General features: G+C 36.7%; 2 protein-coding genes across 3 annotated transcripts; one reads left to right on the top strand and one right to left on the bottom strand.

The window, feature by feature from the left end:
* The first annotated feature begins 411 nt into the window (after positions 1-411).
* cisha (cytokine inducible SH2-containing protein a) lies at positions 412-5,495 on the top strand. The gene is made up of 3 exons (XM_077198194.1): positions 412-1,044; positions 1,652-1,809; positions 4,382-5,495. Exons 1-3 carry the CDS (start codon positions 1,025-1,027, stop codon positions 4,870-4,872), a joined length of 669 nt encoding a protein of 222 aa, XP_077054309.1. The 5' UTR covers positions 412-1,024; the 3' UTR covers positions 4,873-5,495.
* Positions 5,496-6,405: 910 nt separating this feature from the next.
* On the bottom strand, positions 6,406-18,413 carry hemk1 (HemK methyltransferase family member 1). Of its 2 annotated transcripts, XM_077198190.1 has the most exons (11): positions 17,688-18,413; positions 17,396-17,572; positions 17,125-17,216; positions 15,904-15,997; positions 15,622-15,753; positions 15,467-15,531; positions 15,303-15,352; positions 10,636-10,741; positions 10,436-10,531; positions 9,671-9,781; positions 6,406-7,191 (listed from the first exon to the last, which is right to left on the bottom strand). In XM_077198190.1, the coding sequence occupies exons 1-11, from the start codon at positions 17,748-17,750 to the stop codon at positions 7,149-7,151; spliced, it is 1,029 nt and encodes a 342-aa protein (XP_077054305.1). In that variant the 5' UTR covers positions 17,751-18,413; the 3' UTR covers positions 6,406-7,148. The 2 variants fall into 2 exon arrangements, with proteins under 2 accessions (XP_077054305.1, XP_077054307.1); XM_077198192.1 differs by lacking the exon at positions 9,671-9,781 and having other exon boundaries at positions 7,017-7,191; positions 17,688-17,894.
* Between the last annotated feature and the right edge of the window lie 1,068 nt (positions 18,414-19,481).

Raw genomic sequence — 19,481 nt, 5'->3', positions numbered from 1 at the left:
ACACACACACACACACACACACACACACACATACATAAGAAGAAATGGTCAGGGTCCAGGCCATATTTCATTCAGTTTCTCTAGGAGATCAAGGACTACATCACTTGTTTGGATTGAATTGTCAATAAAAAAAGCAAACAAGACTTGTAATATTTATGACTATAGTTTTTGATTAATGAATTAATATTTCTGTATACCGATGTTCTGTAAATAAAAAAATATATATCAAAACATCACAATGTTTTAATGCAAGGGCCCAATCAAAAATTTAAAATCTTCGTCGAGATCCAAAGCGGGTATGACTTTTTTTCAGAAACTCATTTCAGCTGTAAACAAATGGTTAATTCGGTGACCGCTTGAGGGGGCGGGGCCTCAGCGAATGGGAGGGACCTGATTGGCTTAACTCAGGGCAGGCGCTCAGTTTTCCTGGAAAGTTCTTGGAACGCAATACATGCGGTTTCACGAGAAACGCCGGTTTTACCCTCGAACGTCAATCACAAACATCAGGAAGCAATTACCGACCATCATCACAATAAAACTCCCAAATGAATAATTCGAGTGCAATTTCATTACTCACGAGACTGCTGTATGCTTGAATGAGGAAGAAGAGGGGATTGATTCTGTGGGTTACACAGAGCTGTACTTGCTGATGGCGTCAGAGGCGCTAAAACACGGGGGGATTCTGAGAAAACCAGTTCTGGGAAGTCAGACGAACTGAACAAGCCTAACCCTGCAGTGTTCCGCTTCTTGCTCAGTTTTAGGGCACGAGCTGAACAGAAACGCCGCTCGTTTACGAGAACCATGTCCGTCTGATCTACTCGCGTAGTTTAAACAAATCCGTGGACAAGTCGCGCACTTATAAGAATCCTGAACCTCTTCAACAACCTTCCAGTTCGACAGATAACATTATTGAGCTGTTTGTCATCGCTCAAGAAAGAACATTTTATTTCGCCAGTCCGAGTAAAAAACCTCAGGAACAAAGAAACTTTAAGGAATCCGGCAGATCTAACCGGACATCTTCACAATGATTCTCTGCGTTCAAGGGTGAGTTTTAGCGGCTCATCTTTCCTTAAAAATCGCAATAAAATAGATAACATACTATCTAATAGTTCATTAACTACATACAAATTATTTAGCAATTATCTTATTATATTATTATTATTATATAGTAAAATAGTACATATAACTTACATATACATTGTTTATTGCATTAAAAATAGTGGAACACTTCAGGCAGGTTACATTCATGTGATATTTAAAGCTGTCTGCAATAATTCATATTATTTTGTTGATAGTAATATACAATATAGTAATATGTGACATTAATAATATATAAGGTAACAGGGATTTTTTTTTACAGTATTTGTCTAGCACACGATTTTTCGTAATACTTCTGTGAACTGAAACTGTTGAAACCCATGGCTCAGAATTAACATTAAATTGAACGAAATTAAAAAGGTCAATTAGCAGTTTCTGAAAATGTGTATTACTGTGCACATTTGAACAGTAAGTCAAATAAGTCAGTATATAAACAAACATTGTTAATAAATAATATGTGCCTTCAGCATTTTAATTAAGTTTTCTTTTTGAAATGATTGTAAACTTTTAAGTCCTTAAAATAGTTTTGTTTTATCATTATTATTTTTTCCAGCCCCAGAGCTCATTTGACTGATACCCCCGATCCGACGGTTAGGTTTCCAGTGGTGACTTTCTCTTCTCCTCGCCGCATTCGATCGGCCCCTTCCTCATGGGACCCTAACGAAGATATAAAAGTTATCACTAAAAATTTATCCTATCTGGATGCCTCAGGTAAGACAAAAACAAAAAATCTAATTATTACATCTTATATCCTATTATAATTATTTTTGGCAAGTAGGATTCATTCATAAATCGACAAATTATTCAAGGGTCATTCTGTAAAACTGGTGCCATTTCCAGTGTGCACAATGCACACACACACACACACACACACACACACACACACACACACACACACACACACACACACACACACACACACACACACACACACACACACACACACACACACACACGTGCATACATACTGCTTTTAGAAAGGTAATTTGTTTTGCTATCAAAATTGACCTTTCTGAAAACATAATTATCAAAATGTGTACATACAGCAATGAGAAGTTGGACATGTAGGACATCTAGGACAGTGGTTCCCAACCTTTTTTCCAGGAGACCCCCGTTTAAACATTCTAAATCCTTACCGGCCCAGCCACCCTCAACTAGGGTTGCCAACTTCAGAAAAGGGAAAATACAGGACAATCGTGGTTCTTTATAGGAAAATAAGGGACACCCAACATATTTGTACTGTATTACAGTGTTTTTCATTTCAGTGTCTGCAGTTAAGTATGTGTATAAAAGGTTCTCAGACATAAACACATTTGTTTTGCTTAACCTATTCATGTAGGCCTACAATTTAATTCTAAAACTTATTTTAATGTCATAAAAATGTCAGATTACACACAAATGCAAAATAATAGCATTTATCTGAAATACAAAACGTTTTAATTTTAACATTACAGTTCAAAAGTTTGGGGTCAGTATTTTTTTTTTTAAAGAAAGTAATAGCCTACATTTATTCAGCAAAGATGCATTGATTAAATTAATCAAAAGTGACAGTCAAGACATTTTTAATGTTACAAAAGCTTTCTATTTCAGATAAATCTCTGAAATAAATGTCTATTCATCAAAGAATCCAAAACATTTTTTTTAAACATTAATAACAATCAGAAATGTTTCTTGAGCAGCAAATTACATCAGCATATTATTCCCACAGGTAGATTGCATGTTTTCTTGCGTGTCTGGATGTTGGACTCATGAACAATAATCACATTGTTTAAATTCACCAAAACTGATTAGCCGAAATCAAAACCAGGACAGTGAAAGGGATTTGCTGTTAGCGTGAGTCCGGATCGAACCAGGAGCAACCAGACAGCAGAAGATTCTGTTCGCAAATCAAACAATGATTTGTCCCAAAAGAATGATTAATACTCAATTTAGAGTTTGTTATTCGTATGTAATTCCGGCTAATGCGGGACAGTTGGCAACCCTACCCCCCCAACACACCTGCAGACACACATTTTGTTTAATGACAGGGATTACAAAATCGGTTTAGTTTTTAATAAATTCAACAACAGCTGAAACATTAAAATAATAACATTAACAACTACGTCCGGATTTGACTTACAACATAATGTTATCTATCTACTAACATGTACTACTTGTTCAATTAAAGTATTGACCAATATGTTTTATTAAATGATAAACCTAATATTCCAGCCTTTAAAGCATTTTAAAGAAACCGAATGAGTCAAAATGAATTTTGGTATTTTATCATCTAATATATAGATTCTTTATTCTATATATTCGAATAATTCTAGATTCTTTATTATCTGCTTATTAGCTAATTTTCCATTAACTGGTTAAAGTTTGCAACAGCATAAAAATGTGGTCTGAGTTTCACAAACAAAAAACGACAGACAGGCTGAATGAAAATGTAAATCCACTTTCTGTCAGTAGGTGGCGCTTATGGAACAGGAGAAATAAAGCTGTTTCCACGGTAACCTCTGTAAACAAAGCAGTGCTATACTTATAAACACTACTGTTAAGGCCATTGCACACTGAGTGTGATATTCGCATCCGAAATTTTCGCAAGTTAAAAAAAAAAATCGACCTCACGTTATGTCAATCACGCTTGCACACTGCCTTCGAAACTTTCGCCCGTCATAAAAAAATTCGGATTCGGGTACAATTTTCTGCGTTTTGCGCATCCGTAGCAAGCAGTTTGAATGGTGTTTTGACAATTCAGAGCCGCCGAATCACGAATACGAAAAAACGCATACGAAAATTTCGGACTCCGTGTGCAAAGGCCTTTACACAGAGGGATGATGACAAAAAAATACCATCAAAACTTGTCTAATGGCTGTCAGTTCCCTTCATAGAAACATTCATAGAATTAATTCATACTTTAATTTATATCATTTCCCTCAGCACTCATTCACTTCTTTCCGCCATTTTTTCAAACAAAACCTACACTGCATGCTGTTGCTTACTTTTCGCTTAATACTGGACAGTGTGAGTTTTTCAAATTCTAGCTATCAAAAACAGTTTTAATGATAATTTAAATTACTAAACTGTAATACTAACCACAAGCCAAACTGTTAACCATTTCATAGCTAAAACAAGAGTAAGCTTGGCGACCCCTCAGGTCGGGAACCACAGGTTGGGAAACACTGTTCTAGAATGACCTCTTCTGGGGTGGGGGTGGGGGTGTTAAACTAGAATTATTATTTCTATATCCATAAAAGTCTCAAGTAATAACTAATTTCAATAATCCCTTCCTTTTTTCCAGGTTGGTACTGGGGTGCCATGTCTGCCAGTGAGGCCCACTCTGTCCTACAGGAGGCATCGAATGGTACTTTCCTGATACGGGACAGCAGCCACCCTCTCTATATGTTGACACTGTCTGTTAAAACCAGCCGTGGGCCCACGAACGTGCGCATCGAGTACAGTAATGGACATTTCCATCTGGACTCCAGTTCCATGGTCAGATCTCGCTTGCAGTCCTTCTCAAACGTCCTCAGCCTCGTGCAGCACTACGTGGGCTCCGGGAACAAAGAGGAGGGGGAAAAGACTGAGGAGCCTGATCACATAACTTCCGTAACACCCAAGGAATGTGCAATATTGCTAAAACTCAAAAGGCCGATCAAGCATCCTCAAGCCTTTCCTTCTTTGCAACATCTCACTCGCTTAGTTATCAACAAAAACACAATTTGCACAGAGCACCTGGCTCTACCCAGACCAATACTTAAATATCTTAAGGATTACCCTTTCCAGCTCTGAGGTCACCATGGAATCGCACACCAAGGCCAATCACGAGGTGGATGCTGATGTTTTGAAAGAGGCAAATTAAATGCACAGCCCCAACGAGAGGTTTGGGGTCAAAAGTGTTGACTCTTGTTTCTGGAGCAAGTTTTTGATGGTCAGCAAGTCTATATAAATAGATGCTTCTAATACTTTGTTTATACCCAAGTGGGACTGAGTCAAACCAGGTCTAGAATGGACTAAATGAGAAGCAAGTTGGGACTCGACCTTCATGTCATACTGTTAAAAGTGTGACAGGTTAAACCACAGGCTTGAAATTATGTTCGTTAAACTTTTGTACAGATCACATGACCCTTTTAAAAATGGTGGAAATGAAATGAGATCACACAGCTTGTCTGAAACTCACGAGAAGCACATGCGTGGCTTGGTCTTCAGCACTCTATAAAGGCAAGCTGTGTCACTGCGCTGCCTTGACTGGAATAGTTTCTTTTCTTGAAAGTGTAATGCAGTGAAAAGTTTTTTTTTACTACTACTTTAATGAAGATTTACATATTTTTTTCTATGTGCACAATGTGGAGTTTGTATGTATTTATGGATGAAAGATCCTTTTTATTTTATAATAAAAGGGACAATCAAATTTACTTCATACGTCATACTGTTTTATCCAACACTTTATCAAATTTGTGTCATTTGTCACTTCTGAGAATAATTAAGAATTATTTATAGATGAGTATAATCATGTAAAATGCATGGCATGTAGAAAAAGTCTAAAATGATGAGGGCAGGTGCTGATTAACTTGGAAAGGGAATAAATTGGACCTTTTCGCAGAATGAAACTGACGTGATACACAGAATCAAACAATCTGACTCACTCCTCTTCTAAGTACTGGCTTTCCAGTAAGACTATCAAACAAGGTCATTCAACAGTAATCTCAGAATAATAGGATTATTAGATGAACAAATGTGCATAAAATTGCTGTGCAATTTAGTTAATTTCAGGACAAAATGTGTGTTATACAAGATTATTAGATGGCATTCTGAATGTGTCCTGATTGCCGTTTCACAGCTAAACAATGTCAAAGAAAATATGAAAATTTCTGTGTATTTATACTATGTTGTCTATTTTAAAATTATTATTTTAAATGCCTACAATTTTGAGGTGTGCTGAAATGAATTCTGAGATGGACAAGAGTAACAAAACATTAATAATGAGAAATGAAAGACATGTCTGTGAACAAAAAAGCATTGTTTCCTCATAGTGAATCATTCTTACTGCACAGCGTGATTAGTATTTCCCAGAAAGCGAGGCAGAGCTTTTTCTGAAACTCGATCTCAGTGCTGCGTAAGCTTACATAAATTTTGCTGGTGACGTAAATATGTAAATAATCTTTGTTTGCAATAATATATGAAAGAACAACAGTATTGAAATAGGTGATCAATAAGAATTATTTTAACAGTTGCACTGCAAAAGGTTCTTATTTAATGATGTAAATCTAAACAAAAAGACTGCCAAAAATGCCAATATTAATTTATCAGCATAAAGACAACAAATGTATCAAAATAGTTTATTTATGGCATTGCATGTCTACAAAAACAATAAATATAAAATGTCTCCGCAATATTTTAATACACATTACTAAAACAAAGAAGAGAGGCAGTGCATGTAAAATTTGGTTTCACTCGTTCAAAGAGAACAGACAGATTTGGTGTATACATTGTGGTAGTGGAGCATGTCTGATTTGTCTGTCTGTCTGTCTTTGTGGGCTAGCTGAGCGAGCGAGTTAGCGGCAATGGGCCAGCTGTTTCGCAGAATGAGTGCATTACTTCCAGGGAGTGACTAGCGCAGGGTTGGGAGGGGGAGTTCTTAGAAAAGGCCTCAATAATTACCTTCAGCCTACTGCACCCTGACACTTGCACACTGAGCACAAACTCACAATCAATACAATCTCACCACAACAAACCACAGCCACACACACACACGCACGCTTACCAATTAAAATGAAAGCGAATATAAAAGATATAACAACAGAAGGTTACAGCACAAGACAAATAGAAACCCTTGGTCGGCAAATTTCATGAAGGATCTTCTCGGTAGGATTGGCAGGTTTTTAACTCGGTGCATGCTGGGAACATGCGAGGAGACTGGTAGTGTGCCACCTGCAATTTGACTGAAGGCATTTTACATGGGCAATTGCTCATGGTAAAGACTCTAGCTCTACTTAGTATGGTTAAATACCAGCCAAGATCACCTTCCTGACTATCTTTCCTAATGTATTTTTCTTCTGTCCTTAGTTTCAGTCATCCTCTCCTTTCTTCTGTAAAATGCAAAATCGTGGCCTGTAAAATAAAAACATAGTGTGTTTACCAGTATACTGTAAATGGGATACTGTTGACTCAGCATCCAGAGATAACAGGGTACTTGAGTTGCTTACTAGGGTTGCATCACATATTATATATATATATATATACACACACACATATATATATATATATATATATATATATATATATATATATATATACACATATATATATACACACATATATATATACACACACATATATATATATATACACACACATATATATACACACACATATATATACATATACACATATATATATATATATATATATTCACAGTGCGCACACACACACACACACACACACACACACACACACACACACACACACACACACACACACATATATATTTTAAACATACACATGCCAACTTCCCAAAGCACTTATCCCCACCGTGCTTTTGAAGTGCGTTCCACTTTGTGAAGTGGACGAGGGAAGTTTATATGGATAGACCCTTGTTCCCCCTATTTCGACCGAGGGAGTGAGTCTACTCCGATGTACACTTCAAGCAGCTCCATATCCCACAATTCAACTTGATTGTGACGTCACAGCAGATCGCACTCAACTCAAGTGTATGATATATTAATTATTTTATAATGAACTATTAATGGTGTATAATATATTAATTGTGCTGAGATTTAATCGCATTTGTAGCAACCTTATGTTCACAGTCATAGTTTATATTTTTTCCGTTTACATATATTTTTTTCATTTTGTTTAATTTTATATTTCTCCAACAGCTCATATACCTTTATGATTTTATGTTTTCTCCAACAACTTATATGCATATAGAATGGTGCATTGAACAAATTTGTAGGTAAAAAAGGGGGTTAAATAATAAATCAGCTCCATAGTGAATTCCAAGTGATCAAGGGCTTAGTGCGTTCTATGGACCACTTGCACTGAGCATCGTGACGCACTTCCGTTTGTAAATAGTACGTTTCACTTATTTCCGGTTGTTTACTTTCAATGTACATTGTACAGTCAAAGAGTTGAAGAAACGCCACCTAAAATTATTGTATTTATTTTGTCTATGCTCCATACTACGGCCATGGCAACACATGGTGGCAGAAATATAATTGGATAAAAGCTCTAACATAAATATACACTACTGGTATCAGCGCAACCAAGAGAAAAGCTATGAAATTAAGAGAATGGACTATTGGGAATAATTTCATACTCATTCATGGAAAATATTAAAGTGTAAGTCAGTGATTCTGATAGTGTTTAGGCCAGCAGAGAAGGCCTTGTTTGGAGGTCAAGAAGTTCTATGAACGCAAACAACCAAAGCGTGCGAATACTGAATTGAATTGTCTTTCACGTCTTGCTCGGACGAATTCACACAAAATTATGTAAAAACACAGTATCCTGGCTAGTAAACAAAGTCGGTAATTTCTCAAGTGAACGCAGTATATTCAAATGGGGTCCGTGCGTTCGGTCTTAAAGGGGCAGCAGGTTTATTAGATAAACCTAATAAACCTGATGCTGTGTTTTAATGTTAATCAAACAAAGGACAACGAAATTACTCACTGCTCTTGACTTAATAGGCTACCTTTGTAACTTTAAAAAGAGATCCATCTATATTTAATTTGCACAGTAATGAATATGCAGTGCTTTTTTTCCACATTTGATTACTTTATACAAATGTCTGTATGAACAGAAAAACTCTAAAAACAGTTCTTATAGCCTTTCTTTGTTCTATTGTATTTAATTGTGCTATTTGTAATTCGATAATTTGTTCTTATTTTATTACTGACTTTATACTTCTCTTTGATAATGTTTTAAATTCAAATTTATTAGCCTGGAGTTTTTGTTGTAGTATCAAAATTGGAATAAAGAATTGATATTTCACTGGTGTCTAAACATTTGTACCACTGACCCAATCCTCAGCACTGAGCCCTGCTGGAGCTGCTCTAATTATCTGCTGTGCTATTTAATGAAAGATAAAATATGATAGAGCACTAGAATGAACAGTGAAAGTAACAGAGGCTCATAGAATGCATTTTAGCAGGCTCAATTAAGCATGAAAATAACAGAAGGAAATATATATTTGATGAACAAATTAAGCCAACTAATATGATTTATATTATTTTGGGGTCTCTACCAATACATTTAAAAATAAGTGCAGTGAAAATACAGGCATCGAAATCGGGGAGTAGGAAAAATGTAACTATCGGTATCGGAAAAGTGGTATCGGTCCATCCCTAGTTATAACTTTCACAAGATTCCACAAGAGACAAATACCTAAGTACATATTTGCTATTTCCTGTTGAGCAAGTAACTCATGTAATTACACTGTAACATGGACTAAAAACAAACATTCACCCAATGAAGATGTATTACTTATGAAAAATTCCACACATTTGACAGATGTTTGAAGCGGAGCTTCATTGAAATCATGTAAACAACAACAAAACAAAAAGGGCAGGTCACATTAGCAGAAGAACCTGACCTGTTGGTGAGGTCACAATGGGTTTCCAGATAAAGCAACCCCGGCATCATTTCCTCTATCAGCTGCTGAATGATTGGAGGATGGCATGGAGCAACCTCGAGGTAAACCCGTCTGTGCAGACAAAGGCATTTAAAAAGTAAGGGAGGAAAAGGTTGGGTGGACAGGATGTTTTTCCAAGTAAACAATCTCACATAGTAGGTCTGAGACAGAAAACCTGAAAGCTAATGTTAGGAGCTCTCGGTATCTATAAAAGGACAGCAATTTGTCATTTCTGCGAAAGAAACAAATCTTGAGTAGACACATAATGATAAACCCTCAAGGAAATCTGAAACCCTACCACTAAGCAAGTTCTCAGCATGCACTGAAAAGAAAAACGACACACGCCTGCTCTCCAGGCTTTACAAGTGTATTACTCATCCATTCAGTAAAATGCTTACTGAAATAGTCATTTTACGGGCATGGAACATTCCTCAAGACAAGTTTTGCAACTCTCATCACCAAAAGCTAATTGTGTTATTTGTTATTGTGTATGCATGTGCATATGTGTGTGTCTTGGGAGTGATAAGGGTGGGGAGGAGTAACTGCAGAGAACTGTGTAGCACTCGATTCCCTGAAGCATTTAAGGTATGCTGGGAAAGCTTCTTAGCGTGATTATAGCATACTATTTATACTGTATTTGGCTACATACAAGAATATTCAAAGACAACCAGACATTCTGCCAAACCACATATGATGGCGTTAGACAAAAACACACTTCTCACTTACCCTCGCTTTGTTAAGAGCTTAGAGCCCAGACCCAAAATCGGGCGAATCACAGACAGCCCGTCCAAACCCCCGTCCAATGCGTCATGGTCTTCAAACCTTTCAGGAAAGAGATGTGGCCGTTTAAAAGGTTACATGAGGAATTTTCAAACACACACCAAAGGTTAAAGCACATGTTGAGTGTGTCCGCATGTTGGCCTAACTTGAGTATCTCTGTTTGTAAAGTCTTCATGTCCTGACTGAGCAAGTAGGGAGGGTTGCTCACTATAAAGTCAACCGGGTCACATTCTCTCAGTATCGCATCTGCATCTGGGAATACAAAACACATTTTGTTATCTCGCTGTCATATGCAAAACATATTTGCACTGATGTGGCTATTTCATTAAATTATAAAATATAATTTATATGGAAATTCAAAGCTCGAAACTAAACAACAATGTTGACCGAGGAAAATAATTGCATTAATGTTGAATTACATGCTTGTAATGTCTGGGGATATATTCAGTTGTTGTGTTTGAATCAAACACTTTCATACTATACATAAATAGTAACGTTCAAAAGTTAAGAGTCAGTAAGATTTTATTTGAAAGAAATTAATATTATTCAGCAAGGATACATTTATAATGTTGCAAAAGATAAACATGGTTTATCTTTAAAAAACTAAAAAAAACATGGTTTCCACAAAAAATATCAAGCACATATCAACTGTTTTCAACATTGATAATAATAATAAATATTTCTTGAGCACCAAATCAGCATAATTTCTGAACGATCATGTGACACTGAAGACTGAGGTAATGATGCTAATAATTCAGCTTTGCAATCACAGGAATAAACTAGATTTCAAAATAGAAAAGTTTAAAGGGACTATGTGTAGTTTTTTAGGTATTTTATTATCTAAAATCAATATTTTGATTCATAAATATGTCCTCAATGGTGTACAAATACCTCTGCCAATTATCTGACTTATCCTCGTAAACGAAGAATTTATTATCTTTATATACATGTGACGGGTAGGTCCACGGATGCCTCCATGACATTCCGCCATCTTGAAAAACTATAATAGAAGCGAGGATCAAAAAGTACTAGGCCAACGCGTTTCCATAACGCGTTTTCGTTCAGAGCAAGCGTCATGTAACTGAAAGCAGCAGAAACGGAGGAGCAGAGCAGTGAGAGGCGCTTGTCACTGCCCCGGCAACTTTGAAAGGCTGCATTGCACTGTTATTTTTAATCGCATACATATGCCGAGCCACAGGAGAAGAAATCCTCGTCGCCAAAAAAGTCCAAAATTGAACGTAAAAGGAAACGTGACCGGAGATTAAAAAAAACAAGAGTCAATGTCCTGATAGCTTTTTCCAGGTGGAAAGATTTCAAAAGAGACGCTGTAGTCCTGCTTTCTGATCGACAGGTTGGCTAAGTCAATATTACAGTCTTAATTACATGCTTTTTTTCATTGCTTGGTTGTGTACTTTATTATATAGACAGTAGAACATTTATAGTTAAAAGTTAAACAGGCTCTTTGATGAATACCCGCTATTGAATAAAGTTGAGAAGGTGCTAAAAACAAGGTTTGTAAGTTTACATTTTGTAACCTAGAAATTCGATAAAAATATATTTTAATAGAGCATATGATTGTTCTTGCATTGTTTGTCATATCTTTTTGGTACATAACAGCTACTGGAGATGCAACACGCAATTGAAAAAATGAGGCGCTGGAGAGCACAATTCGTTTGAATGCAAAATACAATTTCAACGCTAGATGGCAGAAATTCCTACACAATGTCCCTTTAAAATAGTAAAATAGATTACTTTTATTATTACTGTTATTGCAAAACAGTAATATTTCACAAAATATATTTTAGATCAAATAAATGAAGCATTGGTGAACATAAAATACTTCTTTCAAAAACATTTAAAAATCTTACTATTGCCAAACAAAACCATTGAGTGGTAGTGTAAACATTATATATACACACTCACCTAAAGGTTTATTAGGAACACCTGTTCAATTTCTCATTAATGCAATTATCTAATCAACCAATCACATGGCAGTTGCTTCAATGCATTTAGGGGTGTGGTCCTGGTCAAGACAATCTACTGAACTCCAAACTGAATGTCAGAATGGGAAAGGTGATTTAAGCAATTTTGAGCGTTGCATGGTTGTTGGTGCCATACGGGCCGGTCTGAGTATTTCACAATCTGCTCAGTTACTGGGATTTTCACACACAACCATTTCTAGGGTTTACAAAGAATGACGTGAAAAGGGAAAAACGTCCAGTATGCGGCAGTCCTGTGGGCGAAAAATGCCTTGTTGATGCTAGAGGTCAGAGGAGAATGGGCCGACTGATTCAAGCTGATAGAAGAGCAACTTTGACTGAAATAACCACTCGTTACAACCGAGGTATGCAGCAAAGCATTTGTGAAGCCACAACACGCACAACCTTGAGGCGGATGGGCTACAACAGCAGAAGACCCCACCGGGTACCACTCATCTCCACTACAAATAGGAAAAAGAGGCTACAATTTGCAAGAGCTCACCAGAATTGGACAGTTGAAGACTGCAAAAATGTTGCCTGGTCTGAGCAGTCTCGATTTCTGTTGAGACATTCAGATGGTAGAGGCAGAATTTGGCGTAAACAGAATGAGAACATGGATCCATCATGCCTTGTTACCACTGTGCAGGCTGGTGGTGATGGTGTAATGATGTGGGGGATGTTTTCTTGGCCCACTTTAGGCCAATTGGGCATCGTTTAAATTCCACAGCCTACCTGAGCATTGTTTCTGACCATGTCCATCCCTTTATGGCCACCATGTACCCATCCTCTGATGGCTACTTCCAGCAGGATAATGCACCATGTCACAAAGCTTGAATCATTTCAAATTGGTTTCTTGAACATGACACTGAGTTCACTGTACTAAAATGGCCACCACAGTCACCAGATCTCAACCCAATAGAGCATCTTTGGGATGTGGTGGAACGGGAGCTTCGTGCCCTGGATGTGCATCCCACAAATCTCCATCAACTGCAAGATGCTATCCTATCAATATGGGCCAACATTTCTAAAGAATGCTTTCAGCACCTTGTTGAATCAATGCCACGTAGAATTAAGGCAGTTCTGAAGGCGAAAGGGGGTCAAACACAGTATTAGTATGGTGTTCCTAATAATCCTTTAGGTGATTGTATATATAAAAATTACAATTTATGAATGGTACTAGGTTCTAGTTATATGTATATACAATACTAAAATAATATTTGATTAGTGGCCAAAAATGATGTCCGGAGGGGATTGGTTTGGGGGTTTGTTTTTAATGACTCTACCAGTTCGATTAAACCATCAAAATATGAGGAAAATATTTGATCTTTTTTTAAAATATTTAAAAATTTGGCCACTACTGTATACTGTACACAAATAAACACTGCCAAAACAAATATATTTGTGTTAATGATCCATGAAACTCCTGAGAAGTCTCCATTTATGTCTGCTAGCTCAATAAAAACAACACTTAGGAAGATCTTTAACCTTTCTGCAGAAGTACCTTCATTTACGCAGTTAGTAAAGTGCAGCAATTAAAGAGAAAACAACATCTCAGAGCTTAATAATAGTAATGTGGTTAGGTCACAGAGTTAAAAATCTGATATTTAGCATTCAGGAGTGCTGTTTTTTACGCCATCTAGTGGGAAGAGAGGCACAAGCTTTAACAGGAAAAGCCCAATAAATCCCTGGAATTAGCTGAACATTTCCATGTCACTACCTTAGAGGCCCTTCTAGGATACGGGCTGAACCTTCTGGCTCGATTCCTCAAAGTCTCGTTATCTACTAGCACACAAGTCGCACTAATGCTAAATCAATTATGACTGTTATGACAAGGTTCACAGTGAATCTCTGCACCTTTTAAGCTTCTTCCCAGATAGTGGGTGGAAATTTTGTGTCATGGATTAATGGAAAAATAGGCAGCTGAAAGCATGATGAAATAAGTCAAACTATTTAGTAAACAAACATACAAGGAGAGTGTGATGGGTGGAATGAATGACTGACATTCAATTTCTACAGAAATCCGTGGAGCTTTCTGAGGAATTCAGAGCTGTGAATTACGTGCAGGTCTACTTGTGACTCTTTGTCCAGTCATAACAAACCAACAGAAAACAAAAGGAAATGGAACAATCAAAAATGCCAGTTACTCCCTAATGCTGCATTTCCTTTCTATTAATTAATCACTAATTTCCAAAGAAGCTAACTATAGAATCAAAATAACATGTAATGTGCATGTCACTAGTCTAATTTATGCAAGATCAGCATGGAAACACAAACAGCACATTCTAAATAGAAATTCTACACTTTGGGTTTTGTGTTCCGTCAAAATTCATTATCATTTGGATCTTTTTGGAGTTTCTCCTGCTTAAAAAACAAATCAGGGAATTTCAGTAGCTCTCGATAGCTCATTCTGAGTAACCATTTTATAACAATTTTTAAAGGAAATACTCAATGTGGTGACCCAAATATCATGTTATTATCGGTGTATATATGCACATATGTGTGTGTGTGTGTGTGTGTGTGTATATATATATATATATATATATATATAATTATATAGTTATATTTATATTCATAATATGTAACTACACCATTGTGAAGTTTGCTATAAATTGTTCTTATGTCATCTTGCATTTATAAGTTATGTTAAAAGCTGTTAAAAATGAATCATCAGACTACATTCAATGATGTAAAATAGACAAGATGCCCAGAAATGACGTTTGTTTGTTGTGTGCTGACCGAAAATTGCCACTTTCACAAACCTGTCAGTCTTACAATAATCACTAACTGTTATGATGACTAGTCATTGCGGAGTGTGTCATTTCCATCACTCTTACCCTTAATCACATCTAAATGGTGAACATCTAGTCTGTCCTGTAGACCCAGTCTGGAACAAACAAAAGAGGATGATAATAATATGGAATAGTCAACATAATAAATCATCAAGTAATAAAGATTCATTTATAGAAGCTTTATATAGTCGACTGTGAAAGTTAGTCACCTGTTTGCATTTTCCGTTGTAAGACATACTGCTGTCTGGCTTTGATCCAAAGCAAATACCCTGAGCTTAAAGAATCATGGGTACAGATGTTACAGATGACATGCTACAATACTGAAGAGCAAGATAAATAATTAGGAGAAAGACACAGAGCGAACCTGTGGAATGCTGCGTAGTAAACTAAGAGAGATGGCTCCAGATCCACAGCCCACCTCCAGACCTCGTAAATCAGTCTTGTGCGATTCCCCCTGTATCAACCGGAGGTCCTCTAGAACCAGACTAACCAGCTCCTAGATGCACACAAACCAGCGGGTCCAAGCGGAAATACATTTTTTCAAACACAGTCTGTGTTCATCCAAAAAGTCACATCTATTTGAAGTCCACTCTCAGTTTGTTCCAAAATTCGGACATGTGCTAAGAAGGTCACTGAAGTTTTTCACCTCTGTTTCAGGGCGGGGTATGAACACGGGACGCTTCATCTTCAGGGTCAGATCTTGGAAGTCCCATTCCTCAATCACATACTGCACAGGCATCCTAAAAAAAAACATGCACACAGACTTGATAAAGGTCAATAGGCAATCTATCTTCTCAGAGGCGTTTATAAATTGTTTTCCATGATTACATGCATCAGCTTCTTTTTCACAAGTCATTGTTTTATAACCAGTTCAAGGGTTGGTTCACCCAAAAATGAAAATTATTCCATCATTTACTCACCCTCACCTGATCCTAGGTGTATATGACTTTCTTCTTTCAGCCAAACACAATCGGAGTTATATTAAAAAAATATCCTGGCTCTTCCTAGCTTTATAATGGGAGTGATTATTGCCTGAGTTTTTGAAGCTCCAAAAAGAGTATCCATCCATCATAAAAGTAATCCTTAAAGGCCTACTTAGTGAAGAGATGCGTTTTTGTAAGAAAAATATCCATATTTATAGCTTTATAAACTATAATCACTGGTTCCAGTGATGGCCGTTTGCAAGTCTAGTTCCGACGGAGTGACCTCTGACTCTTCCGCTTGATATAACTCCAATTGTGTTTGGCTGAAAGAAGAAAGTCATATACACCTAGGATGGCTTGAGGGTGAGTAAATTATGGGATAATTTTCATTTTTGGGAGCATTAACCCTTTAATGTTACTAATAACAGTCTAGTCTACAAAAACATGAAGAAAACAAAAAACCTGTACAGAATGTCTGCAAAAAACTTACAAAAACATGTTTTTTGGGGGGGGGGGGGGATTTGAGGAAATATTATATTAAATGTGTTAACTTAATTTGTTGTTTATATCTCATTGCATCTCAATTTAATTTGTACACTTTTGTGGAAACACTTTACATTAAGGTTCTATTTGTTAACTAACTTGGTTAACTAATGTTAACATGACTTAAAAATGAAAATGTTGATAATATATTCAAATTAAAAAGTTGTATCTGTGACTGTTAATACTATTCAATGGACCTGAGCTAATCAGTGGGTGGAATAAGTTAAAAACTCCTTGGAAATGGTTTAGTGTTAATCTTAGAACGTAAATGAATAACAAATAACAATTCAAAAAACTTAAATGAAGTTCTGTGAAGGCCTTCACTTGTGCGCAAGCACAGGGTCTTACTCATTAAAAAAGTTTCAGTGAAGAGTGAGTAAAAATGTCAAATGTAGTTTTACCTCGTTAGGCGTTTTGAGCATAATTTCCACACTCTTTCTATTTCCCTGTCAGTCAGGGTGTCTCTCAGCCTTTTCCTCGGCACACATTCAAGCTTTTAACAAAGAAAGACAAGGTGTCATGGAAAGGGAATGAGAATGTGTATAATTCTCTTAAACAGTTATTTTACACTTTGTTACCACACAGACTATGCCTCCACACATTTTCAGTATGTTTGGAACTTTTACAATGTATAAAACGATTTTAAAAACATGGGGTGAGAGAGAAACTCACAGTTTTTTGGCCAAGTACATGAGATATTATATATTGACTAGAGAGGAGAGGCTCGGAGATGCCGTGCAGTGTGAAGTGTTGAGCCCACAGTCTGACCGCCTGCTCTGCTGTGATCCTACAGTTTGCCGGAGGAGCAACAGCGCCCTCTGGTGCACTCGACGACAACCTCACAACACTCTGCAAAAATCATCAACAGCACATTCATTGCCAGTCACACAGTCCACATTTTTGCTATGTGATTATTTTATTACTATAATAGTGATCTTTAAATACAAAGGAGATCATAACTTACTCTATGCTTTGACACTCCACTGTATCTGTGCATTAATCGAAAACAAATGGTCTTGAACAGCATCGTTCTTTAGCTAATCGAGCAAACTGCTCTTAGCTGCTTTAACATTCGTGGAATAGCTGTCTAAAGCAATAATGTAACCTGCATGTGTCTTAACTCTTGATCGATCCAAGTAACATCGGATACCATGTGCTCCGATTGTCCGAATTGTTTTTTTTGAGTCGGATCTTTTGAATCGGTTAAGCTGCAACAAAATTGTGTATTTGAATAGTTTGTTCACAAATCAGACTGAATCGACTTTATTTCTCTGTAATTAAATTGAATTGAAATCAGTTCTTCCGTGTTTCAGGAGACAAAAAAACAACAACAAAAAAACTAGAAGAGGGTCGACTAATTCACAAGTGCATTTATTTTTGGAAACACCTAAATCACGCATAGCCTATCCCCTGCCCCTTTACATCTCATGCCGCTTTTACATTTGCTTTTTAAATGCCATATTTCTGGGCATCTTGCATTATTAAGATTAAGATGTACCCAGACAACAGTTCGGATCTGTACGATATTAATTTGATGAGACGAGAAAGAATTTTAATAAACAAAAATATGTGTCTAATATAACGTAATTGGAATGGATGTCAGATTCTACCCTATGGATTCTAATTTGAAGACGCAATGACGGGATTCACTGAATCAAATTTTAACCAGTTCTTTGAGCTGTTCAAATGAACCGATTTGTGTTCATGAAGCGGACTTCCTGCCACTAGTGAGGAATGAATGCTAGTACATATTTCAAAATAAAAGCCATAATTATCTAATACGACAACCAAACGAAAAGGAGAAACTTTTTTATTGAAAAGGCAGTATTTTTTATCATGTTTATGCTAAACTCTGCAATTAATTGTGTTAAACTGGATGTAGAACGTTTACACTTTATCTCCAAAAGTGTGATTTTGTTATTACCACTTGAGGGCGCATTAACTACATGTAGAACTGCTGCATTAGTGGGTAAGGGACTGTATACTTTAACTTAAAAAAAGTATTTTTTTTATCTAGTCCTACAGTGTATTGATAATAAAAAAGTATGTTGATACATAATTTGTGTACAAAGAAATTGAAATAACTTTGGGACACATCTTCTCCTGATCTTTTCCTGGTTAATTTCAATTACTTTTGCTATTTCATAATATACAGAAAACTACTTATACATTATTCAGCTGTTAATACATTGTTGGTGTAGCCTACTACATCTCGGAACTACTATTTTAATTCATGCAAATTATCCCATAGTTTGACAGCACAAACTTCAAAGACAGGAGTTCTGAAAAGACTTTTTGTCTGCAGTCTGAGCTGGAGAAGAGAGAGATCACGTGAGGTGAGACTGGATTGGGGGATGGAGAACTGGTGCTGTCAGCCAGATGGGACTGATTGTTATTGTGTGCTGCAGGGGTTGCAGTGTGTAGCCTCAGTCTATTTGTGAGCACCACCACACATGATTTCAACTATAGCCCTGTGTTTCCCCTGAAACACTGTCCCTCAGAATGAACACTCTCCTTATATGAATAAAGAGGGATGAGATAAGTCAGATTGAGACGTGTGGAAGTGGAAATAATGACATGAACGGAAAGTTAAGAGAGGTTAAAGTACAACATAGAAGGAAGAAGAATTTGTCAAAGTATTGAAAGAAAACAAGACATAGAGCTTTTTAGACACATTTTTGTCCTTGAAACAAATCTGTGATAATAGTTCACAGTGTGTGTGTAATTAAGGCAAACTGGTGATGCTTGCCAGGAAAAG

This window comes from Siphateles boraxobius, unplaced genomic scaffold (genome assembly GCF_051911475.1).
Source record: "Siphateles boraxobius isolate OS27281-9 unplaced genomic scaffold, OSU_SipBor_1 41, whole genome shotgun sequence".
Taxonomy (NCBI): Eukaryota; Metazoa; Chordata; class Actinopteri; order Cypriniformes; family Leuciscidae; genus Siphateles; species Siphateles boraxobius.
The sequence above is the reverse complement of the archived record's forward strand: the minus strand, read 5'-3'. Positions and strand labels throughout refer to the sequence as shown.

Excerpts from the sequence above, each read along its gene's own strand:
- hemk1 (XM_077198190.1), bottom strand. The coding sequence starts at position 17,750 with ATGCTGTTCAAGACCATTTGTTTTCGATTAATGCACAGATACAGTGGA. Across the intron at positions 15,998-17,124 it reads TGCTCAAAACGCCTAACGAG|GATGCCTGTGCAGTATGTGA; the intron begins GTAAAACTACAT and ends GTTTTTTTTTAG. Across the intron at positions 15,532-15,621 it reads TACTACGCAGCATTCCACAG|CTCAGGGTATTTGCTTTGGA; the intron begins GTTCGCTCTGTG and ends TGATTCTTTAAG.
- cisha (XM_077198194.1), top strand. The coding sequence starts at position 1,025 with ATGATTCTCTGCGTTCAAGG. Across the intron at positions 1,045-1,651 it reads ATGATTCTCTGCGTTCAAGG|CCCCAGAGCTCATTTGACTG; the intron begins GTGAGTTTTAGC and ends TATTTTTTCCAG. Across the intron at positions 1,810-4,381 it reads ATCCTATCTGGATGCCTCAG|GTTGGTACTGGGGTGCCATG; the intron begins GTAAGACAAAAA and ends CCTTTTTTCCAG.